The 21312-nt window shown below is 50.2% G+C and overlaps 1 protein-coding gene across 1 annotated transcript in view; it reads left to right on the top strand.

The window, feature by feature from the left end:
• Positions 1-21312, top strand: part of PLXND1 (plexin D1) — a gene marked incomplete at its 5' end in the record, with an annotated part of 64013 nt that overhangs the window by 29078 nt on the left and 13623 nt on the right. The window contains 13 exon segments of the mRNA XM_019619985.2: positions 5-223; positions 3211-3350; positions 3772-3939; positions 6191-6281; positions 6379-6654; positions 7557-7706; positions 9470-9584; positions 10500-10607; positions 11278-11390; positions 12618-12725; positions 13782-13912; positions 14538-14736; positions 19716-19862. Of these exon segments, the coding sequence (XP_019475530.1) occupies positions 5-223; positions 3211-3350; positions 3772-3939; positions 6191-6281; positions 6379-6654; positions 7557-7706; positions 9470-9584; positions 10500-10607; positions 11278-11390; positions 12618-12725; positions 13782-13912; positions 14538-14736; positions 19716-19862 (1965 nt within the window).

Genomic DNA, 21312 nt, shown 5'->3' with positions numbered 1-21312 from the left:
GCGGTTTGGCCTCAGCGGCCCCGGGGGCGGCCGGGACTGGGATGGCCGGGCCGGGAGCGGTGCCCAGCGCTGCAGGAAGAGCCGCGGCTCTGCCCAGTGCTGCACAAACCTTCTGGCCCGCAGGATCGTGTGCCGGACCGGGGCGGCTCAGCAGGTGTTTGCTGATGTGGTAACAGTTAACGTCAGCCGGGAAGGGAAGTCTCGGGAGCGGTACTCCTACATGGTGAGTAACTGCCTGGCGGAGGCTTCCGTGGCGACCCTCACACATTCCTCGTACCCCTAAAAACAAGCCTTGGTCCTCCAATCCCCCGGCTGCCTCAAGAAAGAGGTTCCATGGCAAAACTTGTCAGAGTCCATGAAGAGCAGCCGGTGTGTTTTCTTATCTATAGTTACCAGAACAATAGAGGCAAACCCAGGCATGAGAGCAAGAAGCAGAACTGCAGCCAAGGAGTCACAGTGCACTACTTGTATCGAGAAATTTGGTTTCCATTCTCAACTCTTGAGATGGTTCCTCAGTTGCCCTACTTGCATCTCTGTTTCTCCTGCTATATAAAAGGAGTTCATTTTTCTTCCTTTTCTTTTATGAAAGGGCTGTTGTGACTTGTGAGACTTCATACAAATTGCAAAGTCTCTTGCTATGTAAGCTAGGTACCATGAATTACTTAGAACTTGTGTTTTTTGTTGCAAAGATTGTCTTAGTTTTCACATGAGAATCTTGTGTACGGATTAGACTGGAGCTAACCCCGTGTCATTATGAAAAGAAAAGCCCTTTATAGACTTGTACTGTGCCACTGCACTCAGATGACTTTCATCTCTATAAACCTAAAATAAACCCATGCAGCTCTTCTCTTTCTTACAAGCACCCTCATCTCTGGCTAGACACTATTCATGAGTAGCCCCATGCATCCAGGGCAAACAGAATGGGATGGGTGCCGAGAGCATGCTGCTTATTCGGAGTCTGTGCTTATGCTGTTGCTCTTGCTGGGGAAGAATAGACTATACTGCAGTCTAGTGGCTTGAGGGAATACTTGAGCCCCAGGAAATAGCATTTGATTCCTGGTAGCTCTTGTGAGGAATTTAGGATGGGATCATGGAGCACCATCCCTCATGCTTGTAACTGGTGGTGTGTTCGGTGTTCGGATTGGCACAGACAACCATGGCTGGCAACAGCCATCAGGAAGAGCGCTGGGGAGGGGAAGGCATGGCCAGAGCTGGCTCAGTGCTCTTTCCTGGAGGGCGACTGCTGTGGGACCCATTCCCACAGTTTCCAGAAATTTCTGTTCACATCCAAAACATCTAGGAGATCATGCAGCGTGGTAGAAATAGGGTACCCCCCCTCCCGTAGGTAACCTGGGGTTTGAGATTTTTGGGGCTTGAGTCATCGGGATGGGTGTGCTGCCTCTAGCAAAGGCATCCCATCACCTGCTGCAGCACCAATTGTTTTGTTGACAAAGCGAGAAGGACTTGAAGAGTGGAAAAAGCTCAGCAGCTTCTTGGTGTGCAAGGAAAAAATCTCTCAGGAAGCACCTGTAAAAGCACCAAATAAAGCAAGAAAACAACAGCCAGTCTGTGAACTTGAGGCCAGTCTGTGCTGGATCCCAGCAGGCTGATGGTGAAGGCTGCTGCTCCTGGGGAGCATGGACAGGAGCTGTCTTTGCAACACGGTGCAGCAGAAAGCTGTCTCGTGTCTGTGTGTCTCAGCCTGGTCAGCCTTTTTCTCAGCAAAGTTTGGACAGCGGATGAGATGATGCCCTGCTCTGTGTGCATGTAGACTGCACCACACAAAGCTGTTGTCAGTAAGATCTGAGCATGAGCAGTAATACCAGTTTACCTAGAGAAGACTATAGGACTTCTAGAACAGCCTTTCCAAAGAAGTACTGGTCCTTTGTAAGATAACAGATACTCTTTGGTATTGGTATTGATGCTGTGTCCTTCAGAGTCACTGTTAGACAGACAGAGTTTGGCTGTAACTCTGACGAGGAGGAGGGAGAAATGCATTCCAGACTTTTCCATGGCATTCCAGTGGGCTCTGAATTATCTGAATTTGCACAGTGAGCTGAATTTGCAAAGGTTGTGATGGAAGCAATTGGTGCTGGCAGTATGTAAGGAGCAGCAACCACTGGCTGTTGCTGAGGAAAAGAACTGGAGGGCTTTGGGGAGCAGGAATAATCCTCTCTGTTGTTGTAGCTGCACACTTGAATACGTAGGTTTGGGGCCAAGGGCGGCAGACAGCTGCCTGCAGACACTCAGAGAAATACAAATTAACAAAATGAATCTCGTGGAAGTGGGTAATGATCAGAAACAACAGAGGAAACGGCTGGAGAGGGATGGAAGCAGCGTGAGTGTAGGACAAGGGCAAGGATAGCTATTAATAGTTTGTTTGTGTGGCTGAGACTGACAGGGAAGGAGACGAGTGCCGGGCGGACGGAGCCGCTCACCCACATGGGCTGCAGCCGCCTCCGGGCGGACGAGGTGAGGGGCAGCGCTGAGGGGCAGCGGTGAGCGCTGCGCAGCCCTGAGCCCCGAGCTCCGCTGCTCCCGGGTGTGGGAGGGCTTGACAGGGGATTACCGAGCCGTTGATGCAGGGTTCTTGAAGTAATTACTTGCTGTGCCCTCCGTGTCCTATCCGAGCCCCAGCAGGAAGGTTGCCCAGATGACTCTCCTGGGGCAGTGCGCTGACGTGCAGGCTCAGCACTGCATTAGTCATCAGGGCCTCAGGCTCATGAGTCTCGGGGAGATTTCCAGGGGCTGCAAATGCAGATAACAAACATGGTAATTTCTGCTGAATATGGTGAGAGGCAAAGTAACTTCCCCCTTAGTTCCTGTAGCCTCAGGAGACTGGGATTTGAAGCTTCCTTAAGAGCAGATTTGATATTGTTCTCTCGAATCAGGTGGCTGTTTCCACAGATCTCAAGGCCATTGTCCAACAGGGCTTTAACATTGGCTTTGCACTGAGAAGCAGATGGATCTGAAGGGTAGAAATGGTGGGAGTTGCGATGAATTAGGAATTTCCTTTCCTGATGGCTCATGAGTTTTTCTGATGGCTCTCCTTGTTCTGAAACCAAGCCAGCCGAAGCTTTTACTGTGCTGCTGTTTGAGAGCCTGGCAATGCTGGATGCTTAAATTTACTGCAGCAGTTCCCATGTACACTCTGGAGTGTCCAGTTTACCAGGCTAGAAGACTATTGAGAAATGTCTCCTCTGTTTCTAGCTTCCCTTGGTGCGGTCCATAGCTCCCCAGAATGGCCCGAAGGCTGGAGGGACCAGAGTGACCATCAGAGGCAGCTGGCTGGATGTGGGCTCTGAGCTCCGTGTCCTCGTCAACAGCTCCAAGCAGTGCACGGACCTCAGGTGGGAACGGGTCTGCCTGATGCTGAACTAGTAACAGGAACTGAGGTGCTGGAAAGTTGGTATCATCCCCAGTATGTCAGGAAGAGCTGGATTTTGAGAGGGAGGCTCTGCATAGTGCTGCTAGCATAGGATCCCTGCCCAGCCAAGGTCCCGTAGCTGCTGCAGCCCACTGGTTCCTGTACTGTCACTGGGGAGAAGCGGGAGCCTGCCCTTTTTCTGTTGACTGTATGGGAAGTTGACTACATGGCAGTCTGAGATAGTGTATGCTCAGAACGGCATACGTGGGTAATCTCGTTAATAGGTGTGTGACTTGAAACTCCTTCTTGCCTGTCTCTTCTTTGGGAAGCTCAGCCCCCTGGTCCCCAGCCCCCGCCCCGCTGCCCCTGGCTCTTTGCAGCTCACCCTGCCTCTCCCTGTGCAGCCGCAACGACAGCACCATCACCTGCACGATGCCGTCTGCGGAGCTCACCACGGCCGTGCGAGTCTGTGTCCAGTTTGAGAACAGGTCTTGTGCCAGCTACAACATCACGTTCAAGTACGAGAAGAACCCAGTAGTAACAGATATCAACCCAAAGAAGAGCCAAATTAGGTGAGATCCCCCTCTAACAGAAATGCTGATTCTGCCAGGATTTGTCCTTCCTTTTGTGGCTTTTGTTGAAGTATTGCAGAATGCAAATGTGAATGTTGCACCTTCATCACAGAACTAATTGGAATATCCTAGTGTAGCCCCTTGCAGGCAGTGTGAGCTCTCTGCTCTGAGCCATCCCAGCACAGAGCAGCTCCCAGGCACATCACATGCCCAGAGCACCAGCAGTATCAAAACACAACCAGGAGGTAGCATATGTTATCTGGGCCCTGCAGTGTGCTGCTGCAGCAGCATGACTTCCATTTCAGAGCAGGCTCATGGTGTCTGCATCTGCCTGCAAAGGAGGGGGTTGGCCCCAGGCTGGGAGGAGAGGATCCAACAGGGAGGAAGGGCTTTCTGCTGGGTCTGGCCCACTGCCTTGCAGGCATGTACAGAAGAGGCATTGCAGGGCACAGAGGAGGGCGATGCAGGGCAACCTGGCTCTGGAGCAGAAGAGATCTTGCACACTAGGACTGGCTGTGGTTCATTTCAGTGCACACTGGACATGGGAAAAGGTCAGCTGTGGTGCTTGTACTGTCTGCACCTGATATGTGCTTTAGGGAGTTTCAGATGGAGGGATCTGTGAGACCCAAAGATTTTTCTTGTTAATTAAACTTCTGGAGAATAGGCTGTGATTTGTTATTTCAGTATTCAGTGTTCCCCAAGGCCACCATGTTTCATTTTTAAAGCATGTTGCTTTTAATTTCACATCTGTTCATGGAGCTCTCTGGCTCCTGTTCCTTTGGTGAAATCCCACCTTCCTCAGCTGCGGAGCCAGGCAAACCTGGCTGACCAGGACATCTGAGGAGCGGCCAGTGCCCCCAGGGCAGCAGTGGAAGCAGCACGCTCAGGGCACACAGCAGGCTCTGACGTACTGCTCCCCTTGGAGCAGAGCTGTGTCTCGGCATTCCCAAACACAGAGCCAAAGATGCAGGCTGTGGGAAAGCTAATAACAAGGCACAGCAGTGACTCAGCCAACCTCAGCTCCCAGCCAGCTTGTGAACTATGCTGAGTGGCAAGAGCAGCATCTAAACACAGAGACAGTGAAAGAATGTCACTGCCCATAGTCACAAGGGAAACCACCAGGATATTTCTCCATCACCTTAGTCTGCTTTCTCAATATACACATCAGTCTCCACATTTTAGACCACTGAGAGACAGCAGCCTCTCCTCAGACTGCTTGGTCACTTGTGTATTCTGACTGCTGTGGTGTTGGTGGGGTGTTGGCCATGAAGGGTCAGTAAGCTGTGCAAAGATTCAGCTGGATCTGATTTATCCTGGAGCATTGCTGAAATGAACAGTGTAAGCAAGGTTTAAAGCAGAACAGAAGTTGTGAACTAGTTTGCAGGCATGACAGACACTTAGAGACTTGGATTTACAGTGTTGTACCTACAGCACTGTAAAAGATTTCTTAGGGCCTTGGACCCAAACTCACTGAACATTTTGTAGTCTTGAGATAATAAGGTTTGTGAATCCTGGCTGTTCCCTTACAGATACCCCAAACTTTGGGTATGATATGGAGGAAGGGAAAACTAAATTCAGGGGATAGTTTCTGCTGTCCAGAGCAGAAGAGTTGATGCACATTCTCCAGCCCTTGTTTTGCCTAGGAGTCTTGTGTGCATCAGGGTCTTTTTGTTACTGTCACTAATTGGCTACACATTGAGGCCCAAATTTCACATTCCACAGGCAGCGGAGCTGAAACACAAAACAATTTTCAAGTGTTGATCTAAATCTGAAGAGGCCGGGAGATGCAGGATCCATGTCAACCTCACAAGGATTCTCTTCACTCCCCAGGAGGAGTTCTCTGTGGGGCAGGGAAGAGGGATATCCATTTGTCCCTGCTTTGAGTGGTCAGGTTAGCTTTTTATGACACTGATGGCCTAGGCAATGTGCTCTGTACCCCAAGAATGCAGAGGGAGGCTGCTCCTCTGGGCACTGGGAGCAGGGAACAGTCTGCTGTTGCTGGAAGAGGCCACCTCTTTCCACCAGGGCAGCTGCTCCCCCTCCCTTCCCTCGTATTGCACTAGCAGTGTGGATGCCTGTGGCAAATAAGAGAAGACCTTTGGCTTTTGGGTTACATTTTCCGCTCAGACAACTGGGAAGTATCCCTGGGAAAATGGCAGGAGGTGAGACCCAGCTGTTGTACCTCGACACTTCATGTTGTCAAGGGCACCTCTTCTGTGATCATTTTCTCTTTTTTCCCATCTCTTCAAAGCGGGGGCAGGATCATCACCCTGGAAGGAAGAGGCTTTGAGCTGGTCCAGAACGCCTCCATGGTGGTCCGTGCCATTGGCAGAGAGCAAACGGTGGGTGCCCCTGGATGTCACCTGGTAATGGGGAGCAGGGAGTCTGGGTGAGAGCACTCGGATGCCTTTTCTGATGCACGTGCTCTCCTGTCTCCAGAGCTGTAAGGTTCACACCGACACTGTGATCACCTGCCCTTCTCCAGCTGCATCCAACATCACTGCAGGGAGCAAGCCCGCTCCTGTTGATTTCTACCTCAATGGCCGCCTCTACACAGATGATCGGCCAGCTTTGGATGAGGAGATGTACCCGGAGGAGGCCCTGCACATCAGCAAGTTCAGCCTGGAGTACTACGCTGACCCCCAGTTCTTCACAGCCAAGAAGGAGAAGTGGATCAAGCACCACCCTGGCGAGCCCTTGACGCTGGTTATACATGTAAGAGAGCAATATTTACAGCTCTGCTTCTTTGGGGTGCTGCCTGCTACTCGCTGGGAAGTCCTAAGGAGCAGTGCAGCATCTGTCTGCAGATGCGGTGGGGAGAAAGGAGGTGGGTGAGGACGGGAGCAGCAGGAGTCATGCTCAGGCAGCTCACACGTGGCCTGCTGCCTCTGATGGCTGCTCACCAGGAGGTGCAGCCAGTCGGTCCTGGCGGTGCCCGCTAAGGCATGAGCACAGAAAGCTGCATTTCATGTCATAGCAAGGAGCGAAATAAAATGCTGGATGTATGGAGAAGAACAGCAGCACTGGCATAAAGTCAGGCAGGTTCTCCAGAAGGCCCTGACAATAGATATTTGTTCCTGCAAAAACAAGTCACGCATTCTTCACTTTTGGCTGCTGAGTTCAGTTCAGTTAACAAGGAAGTTGAGGTATGGCAGTTCAGAGGGCTTAGACAATGCGCAGCACTAATTGAAAGGACGTTGTTCCCTGCAGGATATCCTTACTGCTTGCAACGTGCTCCACAGGCACTCACCCCGTCTCAGACCCTGCAGTCGCATCCCCTCAATGTCTCCTCTGGTGTATATCCTTCCCCCCCAGGTGGGCGTTCAGATCCTTATCTGTGGCACTGAGCCAGGGCAGATCAGAAGCAGATCTTCTCAGATTCCACGAGGGGCTTGTTCATCCCATATCCCATCCTGAGTGAGGAATGGGAAAGAGCAAAAATGGGAATGGTCCAATTCTGGCTTTCCCGTGGAGCGCTCAAAGAATGTTCTTGGAGAGGGAGAGTGCTCTCAGGTCTGAAAAACCAGCAGGGAATAAGGAAAATACAGCAGGAAGAGCTACTGCCGCTCCAACTGCCACTCAGGAGACTGACATCCTGGTTTTATTTTTGTCTTTAGAAAGAGCCTGACAACCTGGGCCTGGAGAGCAGCGAGTACCAGGTGAAAATCGGCCTTATCTCCTGTGAGATTCAGATTGTGTCGGACAAGGTCATCCATTGCTCTGTCAATGAGTCGCTGAGCACCTCGGAAAGGCAGCTGCCTGTGACGGTGAGTGCCAGCAGCCCACTGGGCAGCAGGGCTCTGTGCTGAAAACCCCGTGTGCCAGGGAGCTGTGCACAGGCAGGGCTGCGGCATCACAGCTGCCCAGATCCACTGACAGCAGCCTGCCGGGGAGCTGTGTGGGCAGAAAGATGGGCAGAGCGTGCAATGCCTGCAGCGTCTCAGGGCTTCCCGTGCTGCAGGGCAGATGCTGAGGCTGCCTGGCATGATGGGTGTTGAGGGTCTGTAGAGTGCCTGGCCGTCAGACGTTGAGCTGTGATTTGTGAGCAGGGATTTCGTCAGTTCTTGTGAGGCACTGTGAGCCCCCAGGCAGGTGATGTCTTTTGCTACTTGCAGTCATTTTCTTTCTGGCCCTTGTGAAATGAGTTTGGGGATTTCCACCCACTGTCAGTTATCTGACCTCTTATGGTCAGCAGAAGAACTACGTGTGGAGATGAAGACCCGAACCCAGCACAGCGATGTGCCACCAGCGTGCTGGAGGACTTTCCAGTGTCCTGGCTGTGGTTCGTTCTGTATGAAATTCAGTTGCAAACTGAAAACGTGGAAAAGCAGAAGTAAGAGAATTTCCTAAGTCATATGAATGGAAATTTTAAATAGGGCAATTTTGTTTTTTAATGAGAATTGAGAAAAGGGGAAATTCCTCTGGGAATAAAAGGGAATTTTTGAGTTTGCTAGTTTGGGTTTGATGTAAGCCATTTAGGGTAAGTCCTCCAGGAAGCAGGGGAATGATATCCAGCACTACAGTACTGCACAGCTATTGAGCGTGCCAGCAGCTAAACAACCAGCTTGTTTTCATCTCTGTGTGCCCTTACCAAATCTTCATATGTGGCTGGAGTTACCACGTGCTGGCTTTTTGTAAGTCACAGCTGCCTTTATAACACACTTCTAATAGCTTTGGTAGCACGGGGCCAGACTCACACGGTGTCCCCACCTGATCTGCACCACTGATGGTTATCAGGACCTGCAGAAGTCCCACTGGCTTGCTGGCTGATTAATATTCTTCTGGAGAGCTCATATGCCTGCTGTGACAGCCAGGATTCTGTTATTTGCTGTTGGAGCCCTGCAGTGATGGAAGACGGATTCAGCAGTATGTCCTGCTGCTGGTCTCTGTCCTGGTTGGGGGTCTGATGGTGCCCAGGTCCTGCCTGGCTCTGGCCATCCCCACTGATCTCTGCACTAACCCACAGCCTCATTAATTCCTCTTACCAAAATTATATTGAATTGATTGTTGAAATAAATGAGAGAAAGCCACTGGGGGCTTCAAGTCCACTTTTGCCCATGACCACACTATTTAGACACAAAGGTGAGCAGTGGATGTGGGACTGCTGCTCTGGCAGATGTGAGCCAGTGGCAGACCTGTGCCCAGATCTGCTGCAGCATGCCACAGCGTGCACCTTCCCCGCAGTGCCACAGATGTAACCGTAAGATCCTTCCATCTCTTCTCCACCTTGTTTCCACTTGTTGCTCAAGTTTCTCTCACTTCCCATTCCTGTAAGGAAGTGAAACTCATTTCCAGAAGTGAAAGACTGTAGTGTCATGAGTTTTCCTTATCAGATGGTGCTGTTGAACCCTTTCATCCCAAAGGCATGGAGGACCTTTTTTAAGCTGTGCTGAGTAGACTTGCCAGCGGCCCATGGCCCCTTCCTTTATGGCAACAGGAGGCTGAGGCCCTGCACTTGGCTGGTTTGTGCTCTCACTTCTCCCTCTTTCTCCCTCTTCCCTCTTTCTCCCTCTTTCTCCCTCCCTCCCAGATTCAAGTTGGAAAGTTCAACTACACAATTGCAATGCTGCACCTTGGTGGAGGAGAGACTGCTATCATCGTCTCCATCGTCATCTGCAGCATCCTGCTGGTCCTCTCTGTCGTAGGTGAGGGAACAGGACGGCGAGTTTCCAGGTTTTCTTATTGCATGTGGAGGGGTGGTCATGTCTCACTCATGTTAGGAAACCACTGAGTGCTGCAGTTCTGATCCAGAGGCAGCAAGTAGCCATTCTCTGTGTGGGAACCACACCAGTGCCCCAGATAGAAACTTACTGGAGCGAGGAGATTTTTGTTGACTGAATCTATGGCTTATCTGTTGTTTGAGGCTGTGATGTTTATAATTAACTTTTTTTCCCCGAATGCTTCTCAATGGTATTAAGTAGGCATTCTCATGCATGGCTCTTTGGCAGCAGAGGTCTGTCTGACCCAACAGGCACAGCCAGCAGCAGGTGCTTGCTGGAGAGTCTTAGCTGCAGAGCTGGAGTAGGCACAACAATTTGCTAAGCTCACTGGAAGTTGCACAGTGCACGTGTATGCTCTGTCTGGCATCTTTTTGTTACATGCTTAGAACAACTGTACAGCAAGAAACTCATTATTTCCCAACAAATGAGGTGTTTCTAATAGGTATTTAATTTATTTTTAATAAAGGTTATAAAGCACACCGTTTTCTAATGTACCACTAATGTCTTTAGATACATATTTTTGGAGGCATGGAAAGAATGTCAGATATGAACACTGTAATACAGGTAGTAAACCTCTGAAAATCTGTAATCATTAATTAGCCAGGACTCACTAATATAGCAGTTTATCTAAATATAGACAGCCCAGACATAAACTGAAGGTGACAGCAAAAGCCTGATCGTTAAATTCCAGCTGGCTTGACTGATTTACAGGTAAGAGCCAGCTGCCCAATCAGTGCCAGTTTTGTTGTAGATGTTAAGCTAAGGCTGAAGTTAGCTTTCTGCACTCATGTTAACAGGGGACCATTCAACAAAAAAGCTCATTCCCTTCCTCTCCTCCAGCTCTCTTTGTGTTTTGCACAAAGAGCCGCAGAGCAGAGCGCTACTGGCAGAAAACCCTGCTGCAGATGGAGGAGATGGAATCGCAGATCCGAGAGGAAATCCGCAAAGGTAAGGTACCAGTCAGTGGTACTGGGCACAGTGCAGGAGCCCAGACTGGGAGGGAGCTGTCAGAACAGCAGAGTTGAAGCCATTCACCGTCTCCTTCGTAGAAATCTACAGAAGTACTTATAGAAAGCTTTCTGTCAGTGCCATTTTTCTTCATCAGGATGTGTGTGTGAATGGAAGTGTGGCCCTGTCCTTGTCTTGCTGCCTGACTTGGGTGAGGTTCTTAGCTTTGGTGCCACCGATGTCCACATCTCAGGGTTAATGGCCCTTGGCCACATGGAGGGCTGCCTGAAGGTCATGCTAATCTTTAATGTGCAACAAAAACTGCAGCACACTCCTGTTGGAGCAGTGGGAGAAGCAAGCCAAGTGTCTGCAATTGCTGTCTGCAAAGTACATCATTGTGCCGTGGGTGCAGAAATCTGCCTGCAGAACCAGACCTCAGGGCTGGTGTCCTGGAGGTGGGGAAGGTTTTTTCTCTGTATGTGCTGCAAAACATGATGTGTAGTGCTGACAGGTAAACCCTGAAAGTAGTCAGCTCCGCTGGAAAACCCTGCTTCAACCCTCTCAAAGAAGAGAGGTCTCCTCAAGAGGAGACATGCAGCATGTTTCAGTGCCAGCCTGCCTCAGCTGGTAGATTATCAGAGCTCTTACCATCTGGGTCTCTTTACCTTAGGTTTTGCAGAGCTGCAGACAGACATGACAGATCTGACCAAGGAGCTGAACCGCAGCCAAGGAATCCCGTTCCTGGAGTACAAGCACTTCGTGACCCGGACGTTCTTCCCCAAAGTAAGGCCATTCTGCATTTTATGGGTATCTAATCACTGTAATTCCCTAATCAGATCGGGGCTCTGTCCTCCCTCTGCCAAAGGGTAACAAAATCATTCTTCTGTTATATATTTAGATGTCATATATTTCAGCCTTAATTATCTTCAACGCTGGAGCCACAGCTCCCGGGGTGCGAAGCAAGGTCAGGATGCTCAGTATGGCTGGAACCTGGCAGAGCTGGGAGGCAGATGAGGCACAGCTCTGGGAGCTGTGTTAACTCACCAGTGTGGTGCTGCTGGACTTCCTCCTCTAAAAGCTGTCTCTCTCACATGAGTAGGACGTGCTGGGGGCTCTCCATTCTCCCCAAAGTCTTCAGCTGCAATCTGCTGTCTGCTGGGAGAAAGCTGATGCTGAAGGCATCTCTCATCAGTGCTCAGGGAAAGGTGGCTTTATGTTCCACGCAGCTTGCCACCAGGGATTTTCAGCTGCACTGCCACTTCTCAGACCTCATTAGATGTCTCTGTCTCTCCCTTTGCGTTCCCTCCCCCAGTTGCGGGGCACGCAGTGCCTGCAGCACAATGCCCCTCAGGCATGAGGTCTGGGTCTGTCTGCTCAGAGCCCTCCTCCAGGGCAGCAACAGATGTGTTGGTGCTGAGATTCACTTCACCAGCTGCTCTGCTGTGTTGCTATGTGCTGCTAACCGTGGCCGTATTTCACCCCTGAGGCTGTTGCATTTTGCTGGTGAGGAATGAGAGGATGATTTATGACTGCAGAGTGTTTCATTACAAGTTACTGCTCAGGTTTTTAAGTTACCCAGTCTCTGTGTATCTGTACACTAGGCTCTTTAAGATTCAGGCTGCTATATGAATGTTAGAGATTTATACATTTTTCCCATCTGTTTCCGAAGTTACATACGTTAAAGCACCCAGTACTTCTCTATTTTGACTTACTCTTCTATAATGCTTTCTCTTCTGGGGTTTTCTAGCTGTCAAATGTCTATTTGCAGTCTCCCCACCCTAACAGCCTCGTGTCTGGCTCAGACATCTGCCTCCCCTTATTCTTGTGGTGTTTGCTCATTCAAGACAATCTTGGAAAGTGTGTGAAAGCTTTATAAATTATTCCAGTGCATTTCTTTGTAATGGGTGGTCTCCAGTCCTGAAGACATTTCTCTCTCTCGTTCCCCTGTGGCATGTGGCACATGAGGAGGTCTCTGGCCCTTGCTGATGGCTGTGTTTGGTTGTGTTGCAGTGTTCCTCGCTCTATGAGGAGTGTTATGTTCTGCCTTCCCAACAGCTCAGCTCCCAGGTGGGCCCCCAGGTCCAGGAAACCCATCCGCTTCTGGTGGGGGAATGGAAAGTGAGTAACCCACTAACAAAACAAATGTTCTTCAGTGGTTGCTAACCATACTTGTGTGTGTTGACAGTGCCATGCGTTTTCTTGTGGCATGTGGGGAATGCTTGATTACTCAAAGCAATTAACACGTGCCAGCATTGGATCAGCTTTCACTGGTTGTAGAAGAGAGATCTGTGAAATTCTGTTCTCACATGAAGGAGCTCTGTCCCATGACCCTCCCCAGCTTCACTGTGGGCTTTCTTCCTAGGTGTACCATTGTGTATGTTCCGTACACAGTTCTTCATAAATGAGATTAATTACAAGTGAGGACTCATTATAAGCTGTTGTCCCAGAGCTGGGTTTTGGATGCACAAGAGTCAGGAAGTGAAGGATCAGCAAGTCATTTAGGTTGAAGAGAGATCTGCTTACAGCAGCTCCAACTAGATCAGATTGCTGAGGGCCTTGTCCAGCTGAGTGTTGAGATATCTTCAAGAATGGAAATCCCACAGCCTCTCAGGCTCTTTTTCCAGTGCCTGATGACCATGAAGATGGAAACTTTCTTTCTTTCATTAGTGTCCATCTGGGATCCCTTGCCTCTTATCCTATCATTATAACCCCAGAGAAGAGCCTAGCTCTGTCTTTTCTACCCTGCCACAGTGCAGTTGAAGACTGCAGGAAGTTATCTCCCTTTTAAGGCCAAATAAGCACCAGCTCTCTCTGCCTCTTTTTGTACACAACTGCCCCCTAATTGGCATCCCCTGCTGTACTTGCTCCAATCTGTCAACATCCACCTGGCACTGGGGAGCTCCCAACTGGGCACGTTACTCTGTTTGGTCTCACAAGTGTTGTATAGAGAGGGGCAGTGGCCTGGTGACTGTGCTGCTTCTGATGCAGCCCAGAATGCAGTCGTGCCTTCGCCAGGAAAGCAGTCTGGCAAGTGCCAAACAGGGAGAATGGAGGCATCAGCACAGCACTGTGTGCTTAGCAGGGACATCACTGCAGTCAGGTAGGATAAAAGAAGCTGGGGTGGGGGGAAACAAGGAGTGTTGTTCTCATTCTGTTTTCTGTTTTTTTCTCTAGATTCCTGAAAGCTGCAGACCCAATATGGAAGAAGGAATCTCACTGTTCTCTACCTTGCTCAACAACAAGCACTTTCTCATCATTTTTGTCCACGCTCTTGAACAACAGAAAGACTTTGCTGTGAGGGACAGGTATGAGCTCCAGCAGACTGAGGAGCCGTGCTGGCAGCCAGCTCACCTGGGAGGGGTTCCACGTGCCCACAGGAAGCTCAGTGGTGGGACTGCTGCCTCACAGTCTCTGCTGTGGAGGGTGGCTCTGTGGCCCCTGCCTGGTCCCATGAAGATGTTGAGGAGGCAATTGAGTGCGTCTCTTGTCCTACATGGACATTTTCCATAGGCCTGTGATTTGCAGGCACTGATCATCTATGCTAAATTTCAACCAAAGACCTGGCAACTAGACAAGACTGATTCATTCCTAAACTCTAAACGATCCAGATGCTATCTAGAGTCATGCGTTGCAGCTGAAGGTTACAACTGGCTTCCCAGTTTTCTTTTAGAAATGAGCAGCCAAAAACCTTTTCCATTTTCCTGCAAAGCACCAAAAGGTGCAATGCATGACCAGCTCTTGCAGTGTTTGTATTCCTGAACACATATGATTGTGTGAGTTGACCTGAGGTCTGACAGCACAGAAAGAGCCTGTGGAGTTTATCCCCATTGAGAGAGCCTGCAGAAACTGCCACAAATGCTGCCTTCATGTTTCTTATACTAGTTAACAGTCTGCCTCAGTGCTTTACTCTTACAGAGTTCTGTTTTTCAGGTGTAACCTGGCCTCCCTGCTTACTATTGCATTGCATGGGAAACTGGAATATTACACCAGCATCATGAAGGACCTCTTGGTGGATCTAATAGATGCTTCAGCTTCCAAAAACCCCAAGCTGATGCTGAGGAGAACTGAATCTGTGGTAGAGAAGATGCTCACCAACTGGATGTCCATCTGCATGTACAGCTATCTCAGAGTAAGAGAACCAGATGAGTGTATTGTAGTTGCATTGCATGCAGGGGTAACAAGGGACATGTGAATCAGGTGAGGAACTGAATACTTGCCAGTTGGGCCAGTTGCCTTGTCACTAATGGTCAAGCATAAAAAAGCAACTGGAAGTTTGATTGCATCTGGTGACTTGATGGGATCAAGCTTCATAGCAGGCTTCCTAGTGTGGCCTGCTTTCTATAAGGCCAGGGCACTAAACTGGCATCTATTGCCATGGTTGAGAAGACAGCCACAGGGAATTGGAAAATAACCACAATAGCTTGAGGTTTGGAGAACAGTTCCAGCTGTTTGTTGTTTTCTCTGACCAATTTGGATAGCCTTACTGATGGTTCCCAGCTAGTTCAGCATTTTGCTTCAGCACAGGACCCCAGGAGGTGCTCATGGTGTGGGGCAGAAAGGCTGCTGGGCTGTCAGTGGTCGTTTGGGTTGGGGCTCCTTGTGCTGGGCATGTCCTCGCAGTGCCACACTGCCCAGGTTGTCTTCGCAGGAGAGGGGGATGTCCAGAAGCCTGACTGTCTTCCTACATAACGTAAAAGGAATATATTTGGCATCTCAGAGCGTCTCCATCTGCTCACTGCTTTATTTCCAATGCTTGCCAGCTCTGGTTGGAATTTCTCAGAAGAGTTGAGCAATAACATAATTGATTCCACAGCAGCTAATTGGAGGACACCCCATTATACCCACAGGGGAAAGCCTGGAAGAGGCCTTTAGAAAAATCTCTTTTTCAAAGTGTTTGCTGTAGTCACAGAAGCAATGCTGCATTGTCTTCATACATATCATAATGTCTTCTGAACACAGCTGAAGATCACTGTTTGTTCTAAAGCTTGTGACTTTGTAGTTCTTAATCTTTCATTTCAGCTCACATAATTATGAACTATAATGAAGGAAAAGTCACAGGAACAAGTAGGGTTGCCTGTGCCAATGGAGCATGGCTTTCCAGCCTGTCAGAGAAAAAAAGAGTGAATTAGTGATTGTTTATTTATTTATTTATTTAGTAATCTTTCAGTTTTGTGCCTGTAGCTTAACCATGGGGGGAAAAAGTGCTGCTCTCTTCTCTTGGAGAGCGGAGCCGCTGTATGAGGTGTCTGATCCAGCTCCGGTTCTGCTAAAAATGAACATTGTGCAAGAGGACTTTCTCAGGAAAAAAAAGAGGAAAGAAATGTAATTCTTATCGCACAGGCTGAGGACATGGGCACGTTACAGAGCTAATTATGGGTGCTGCAGGCTGTCAGGGACTGTGGCCATGGTAGTCGAGGTGCCCATGCACAGCGAGGGTCGGGACCAGGGCTGGGACTGCCTGTGATGAGCCTGTGATGAGGGCTGGTGCCAGCTGTGAGCTGAAGCTGTGTAGAAATCAGGGCAGCACTGTCAGGGAGACGGTGGAACGAGGGCCGAGCCAGGCTAGAATCACAGAATGACAGAAGTTCCCAAGTCAGAAGGAGCCCGCGGGGATCGTCAAGTCTAGCTCCTGCCTCCACACAGCACCACCCAAACTCCGTGTTTGAGAGTGGTGTCCAAATGCTCCCTGAGCTCTGCTAGCATGGGGCTGCCCTGGGGACGCTGTTCTGTGCCCACTGCCCTCTGGTGCCGAGCCTTTTCCCACCATCCAGCCTGTCCCTTCCTTGGTGCAGCTGCATGCGATCTTGGCATCAACAGTAAACATTTGCTAACAGAATGCAGTGAAGATTTGATTTCCAAGAGCACATCACATACTCGGGTGAAGGTGGGGAAACCTCCGTGGAGGAGAAGCTGCTGCCTGCTGATGTGGGGAGGAAGAAGCTCTGGCTGTCCCTGCAGGAGGGGGCTCCAAATGGGTTCAGGCTGCTGTGTGCAGGGATGGAGGGCTCTCAGCAGTCTGAGCAGAACCGGCGCCTTCCTCACTGCAAAAGCCAAGCATGGAGCCACTGCAGCACTCCTGCCCACAGACTGCTTCTAGCTCGGGGCAGCAACTTAAATATTAGTGACAGCCAGGCACCTCCCATGTGCCTTGCATCCCTCTGGGTCAAACTGTTGCCTTCAGAGAGGCATTCTTTGGTTAAAAAGAGTCTCCTGCCTGCCTGCAGCACTGTGCTGCCAGACGTGTGATGATGGGTCTGGTTCTCATTCCTGAATGATCTCCATTAATCACAACATCTATTTGAAACAGCTGCTGCAAAGGTCCCTGCCATTGTTCAGTGGAAAAATTCCAAGAGCTTGTATTTTCCCTTGTAAGTCAACGCTACATGCTCAAAACATTTGTTTCATATTAATGCTGTGACTAGCAGTCCATCCGCTTGTGTTTTAGGCAAAAATAATTTGAAGGAGCTGTCTTCAGCTGCAAAGAAGAGGCAGGCCACAGCCACTCACAGCTGCACATGTGGAGGGCACCTGAAAGCAGAGGGTTTGTCCCTCTGAAATGTGACAGCATGCAGGAACTGTGATCGTAGGCAGCAGGAGACTTGCTTCTTGGCATTGGAAGCAGAGGGGGCCTGAAAAAGTTTCTGCATAACCGTGTGAGAATCACCAATAAAATGGTCTGTGTCTGCACTTCCTGCTACCACTATAATGGAAAATGCTGAGAACTGCCTCCCCCCGTGATACCTCAGCAGGATGGGGGGAACTGACGGCTGAGTGAAAGCCAAGGTCCTGGGATGCAGCATTCAGACCTAGGTCTAAGCTTCCCAAAGTTTTGCCTGGGGGATGGAGCTAGGATTGTATTTGTTACATTACACAAATAGATAATCACCCCCAAATTACCTGCGAGAAAGAGGCTGCTTTCTGTGTTTTCCTTACACCAGCCTCACCAGGGCTCATTTGAAATGACTGTAGAGTGTTCGCGGAGGACATCTCCGATGACTTGTTGGCCTTGGTAAAGAAGCAGCCACACCAAAGCCAGTCTGTGCTCTGAACCTTTTTCTCAAGAGCATAAAACCTTTGTCTCCCACGCTCCCCCAGCATGAAGCAGCCCAAGCAGTGCCAGCCAGAGCTGTGCACTCCATTACCACGAGCTTATTGCAGTGCCCCGGATCGCTTTAAGAGCCTGTGATGGTTCGGTCAAAAATGAAAATGAAGTCTCATTAAAATGCATTCACAATAGGAGGAAAAAAAAAGGCCCCAGAGTGCGGTTTTTTAAAATAATTTTTGTCCTGAATCAGCACTGATCTCTTCTGGTTAGACTTCCTTTCTCCCAAGTAGCAGCTCTGGAGACACTGCTGGTTTGTTTCCAGATGCATTTTCTGAACAATGCTCGAGGTTTCCAGGCCTGCCGTTTTATCTGCAGCCGCTGCCTGCCAGCACTTCTTTCCCCTCTTTGAAACTTGCAGTCTGATTAGTGCTTTTGCAGATCTCCATAGCATCCCACAGTTCCTGGGTCTGAAAGCCAACAAGACAAACAGAAATAGCATCTCGCAGGCTGAGCTGCCATTCGGTTCCTATGCAGCCCATCCTGAGGACAGAGCTGGTTCGTTCCCACAACACAGGGTGTGAGCACAGATTGCACAGGCTGTCCCTCTACACTCAGCACGCTGGCAGCACGGTGCCATGTGGTCAGCTTGACCCAGGGAGCACTGCTGGCTCCAGGCAGTGAGGAGCCCCAGTACCTGGGGGGCTCTGTGTCGTGGTTTTCAGCCTCTTCTCTTGCTGCTGTGGCCAGAGCTGTGTCCAGAAGCAGTTTCCCCAGGGGGACAGAGCAGGCTCCAGACCCGGTGCTGAATCTCAGGGTGGGCGCCCTGCACACGTGAGCACCGTGACACGGGCACTGTGCCAGCACCCCTGCATTGGGCTGGGGCAGCGGTGCTCCTGTTCGCATCGCGCAAGTGGTGGAAGCAAACAGCCGGACCTGGGCATGCCTGTGTCAGCATAACCCCTGCCTGCTGGCTCACTGTGCCACCTTCCCCTCAGACGCTGACTTTTTGTTACCTTCTGCATTTTGTTTGTGGTCCTCAGCTCCTCTGCCCCACAGCTTCACATGTTTCTGTGCCTTTCTCCAGCACAGCAGAGCCCATGCGCTGCTGTGCACCCAGAGGGAGCGTTGCAGGAAGTCCTTCCATCCCGGTGGGAGGCCCATGCACTTACCCTATGTTCGTACCAGCCCTGCCCTGGGAAAATAAAGCATGTGCACCGTGGCACAGATGGTGCGTGCCCACCCACAGCCCTGCTGCAGCCCCATTGCTGAAGGCAGCCGAATCAAAATTGACATCGAGCTAATTGCTTCAGCAATTATAAGGCAATTAGAATAAAAGAACCACCGAGTCTTAATTAAGAAGCAGATTGAACAGGATTTAGCAGCTCCTAGCTGAGAAATACCAAAACCATCCGATATCTGTTGTCTTGAACAGGATTTCAGATGGCAGCGATGGCTGTGCAGGGCTGCGATGGTCGGGAAGTACAGGAATGCGCAGTAATTTGCATTTGCCTCATCTGAAGGAAATTGCACATGAACATTAGGGAGAATGGGATGTACTCCAGTACTGAAATGTTTTTTAAGAAAATAACTTGTGTTTTACTTGCACATCGGCATAACAGACATAAGTGGATCAGAAATCTGGCATTACACCATGTCGCTGAACCATGTCACAAATTGCTGGTCTCTGTTAGGCTCCTTGTTCCTGTTGCAGCACTGTCACAATTCACAACACTCCTGTAAGATGAAGTTTGACAAATATAACGAGTTAGCTGTTGTCGCATGAGAACAGCATGGTTGACTCTGATCTTTCTCTTTTGCTGCAATCAGGGCTCTGCTGTGGTATGAGAAGTATGAGTGCTGCTTCCCAGAGCCATAGGCTACACAGTGGCCTCACTCCCATAGATCTCAATGGCAAACCAGGCAGCACAAAGAGGACTTCAGACAGCACCTTTAATAGAAAGCTGGCACCCCCAAGTCTCTGTAGGCCTGGGGGTTTGTATAGAGCCTGCCCTGGATGCACCGCCAGGTCCGTTGCTGACATGGACTTCTCTCTCTTTCCCCAGGAAACAGTCGGAGAGCCATTCTTCCTGCTGATCTGCGCCATCAAGCAGCAGATTAACAAAGGCTCCATTGATGCCATCACTGGGAAGGCCAGATACACCCTCAATGAAGAGTGGCTCCTGCGGGAGAACATCGAGGCGAAGCCAAGGGTGAGTACCCGAGGTGGGGTGGCCCAGAGGGAGCTGGTGCCTCCGTGAGTTAGTGCCCATTGCACCTTGCTGCCATAGGGCTCCCACTGCAGAATACGACTTGTGGTAACTGCTGGTTTGCACATCCGGCCTCCGTGGTCACCCATGTGGCTCCGGTTAGAGGTGGAGGGAGGCAGGGAGATTTGTTCCGCCATGCTCAGAGAGGTAAAGCAAATCAGCATCTGTGCTCCCAGTGAGAAGGTTCTGGCTCAGCCTCGCATTGCAGGCTGCAGGCGGGGTGTCACAGAGCTGTGCAGCAAACTACCTCTCGCAGGGCTTCGGCAGAGCTGTGCACATGGAGGGATTTTTCCCCTTCAGTGTCAGACTGAGAATCCAGCAGATGCCTTTCCAGAGCCTGGGTCAAACCCTGCTTCCAGTTACCTGACACAAATCTGCAGCAGTTCCATTGAAATCCATGGGTTATCCCAGACACGTATCACCATAACACAGAACATGTTTAACTCCACATAGTCTCCGATTCTTCTTACTGACTGACCTGTAAATTCACAGCACAGACAAGAGGGGTGAGCAGCAGGGCACAGAGCATTGGCTTTCCCAGCAGAAATGGTAATGTCATGTGTCTGAGCAGGAGCAGTGCAGCTGCTTCCTACTTTGTGAGAGAAAAAGCAAAGTGATGAGCCGAGCATTGGAGGAAGGCAACCACCTGCAGGCCTGGTGCTTGCTCATCAGCAGTCCTCTACACTGCTGGTAACTAAACCTCGCTTTAAAAAACAACCACTCAGTATACAATGTGAAAAGTTATTTTCTATTAATGCTACGGCAAAAATCTGGCTTCATCTATATACTGAGATTGTGCTCATCACCGAGGGAGCTGGCTGCATGTCCTGACAGCAGAGAGCAGTTGCAATGCTATAATGGGCTGGAAAGTACCACAGTAATAACAGGGCGACAAAGTCTTCAACTACAGCAAACTAGAATAAGCCCAAATGCAGCAGCCAGAGAAATAAAGAAAAAGAGCTGCTTACCTTCAGCAGATCTCAGAGGTGCCTTTGTCCCTACTGCCAACCCTTAAATGAGGGCTGGGAAGGGGTGGATCCTGGCTCCACCCTTCCAGTCACTCGGGTACATTGCATGCACCTGAGCTCCCTGGGCTGGCCCTGCCTTCCACCAGGTGCTCCATCACTGCTTCAGGCCATGACTTAGCATTTCTGCTACAACAGTGACCGCAAGGAGCCTGCGGGCTGTGAGAATTCCAGATATTGGGCTCACATTTATGGGTGTCTTTCCCAGAGGCAGCTGCACTCACAGCAGTGCTGCTTCTGGTCTCTGCACAGCGTCCTGACCTCAGCTCACAGATTGAGTAGCTGGCTGGCTTCAGGACTGCACTCACAGCTGAATGGAGGCCCCTAGTTTGTGTGCATCAAGGAGAAGAGGGCGGAGGCAGAGCAGG

Source organism: Meleagris gallopavo, chromosome 14 (genome assembly GCF_000146605.3).
Source record: "Meleagris gallopavo isolate NT-WF06-2002-E0010 breed Aviagen turkey brand Nicholas breeding stock chromosome 14, Turkey_5.1, whole genome shotgun sequence".
Lineage (NCBI taxonomy): Eukaryota > Metazoa > Chordata > Aves > Galliformes > Phasianidae > Meleagris > Meleagris gallopavo.
Note: the sequence above shows the minus strand (reverse complement) of the source record. Positions and strands in the feature narration are given on the sequence as shown.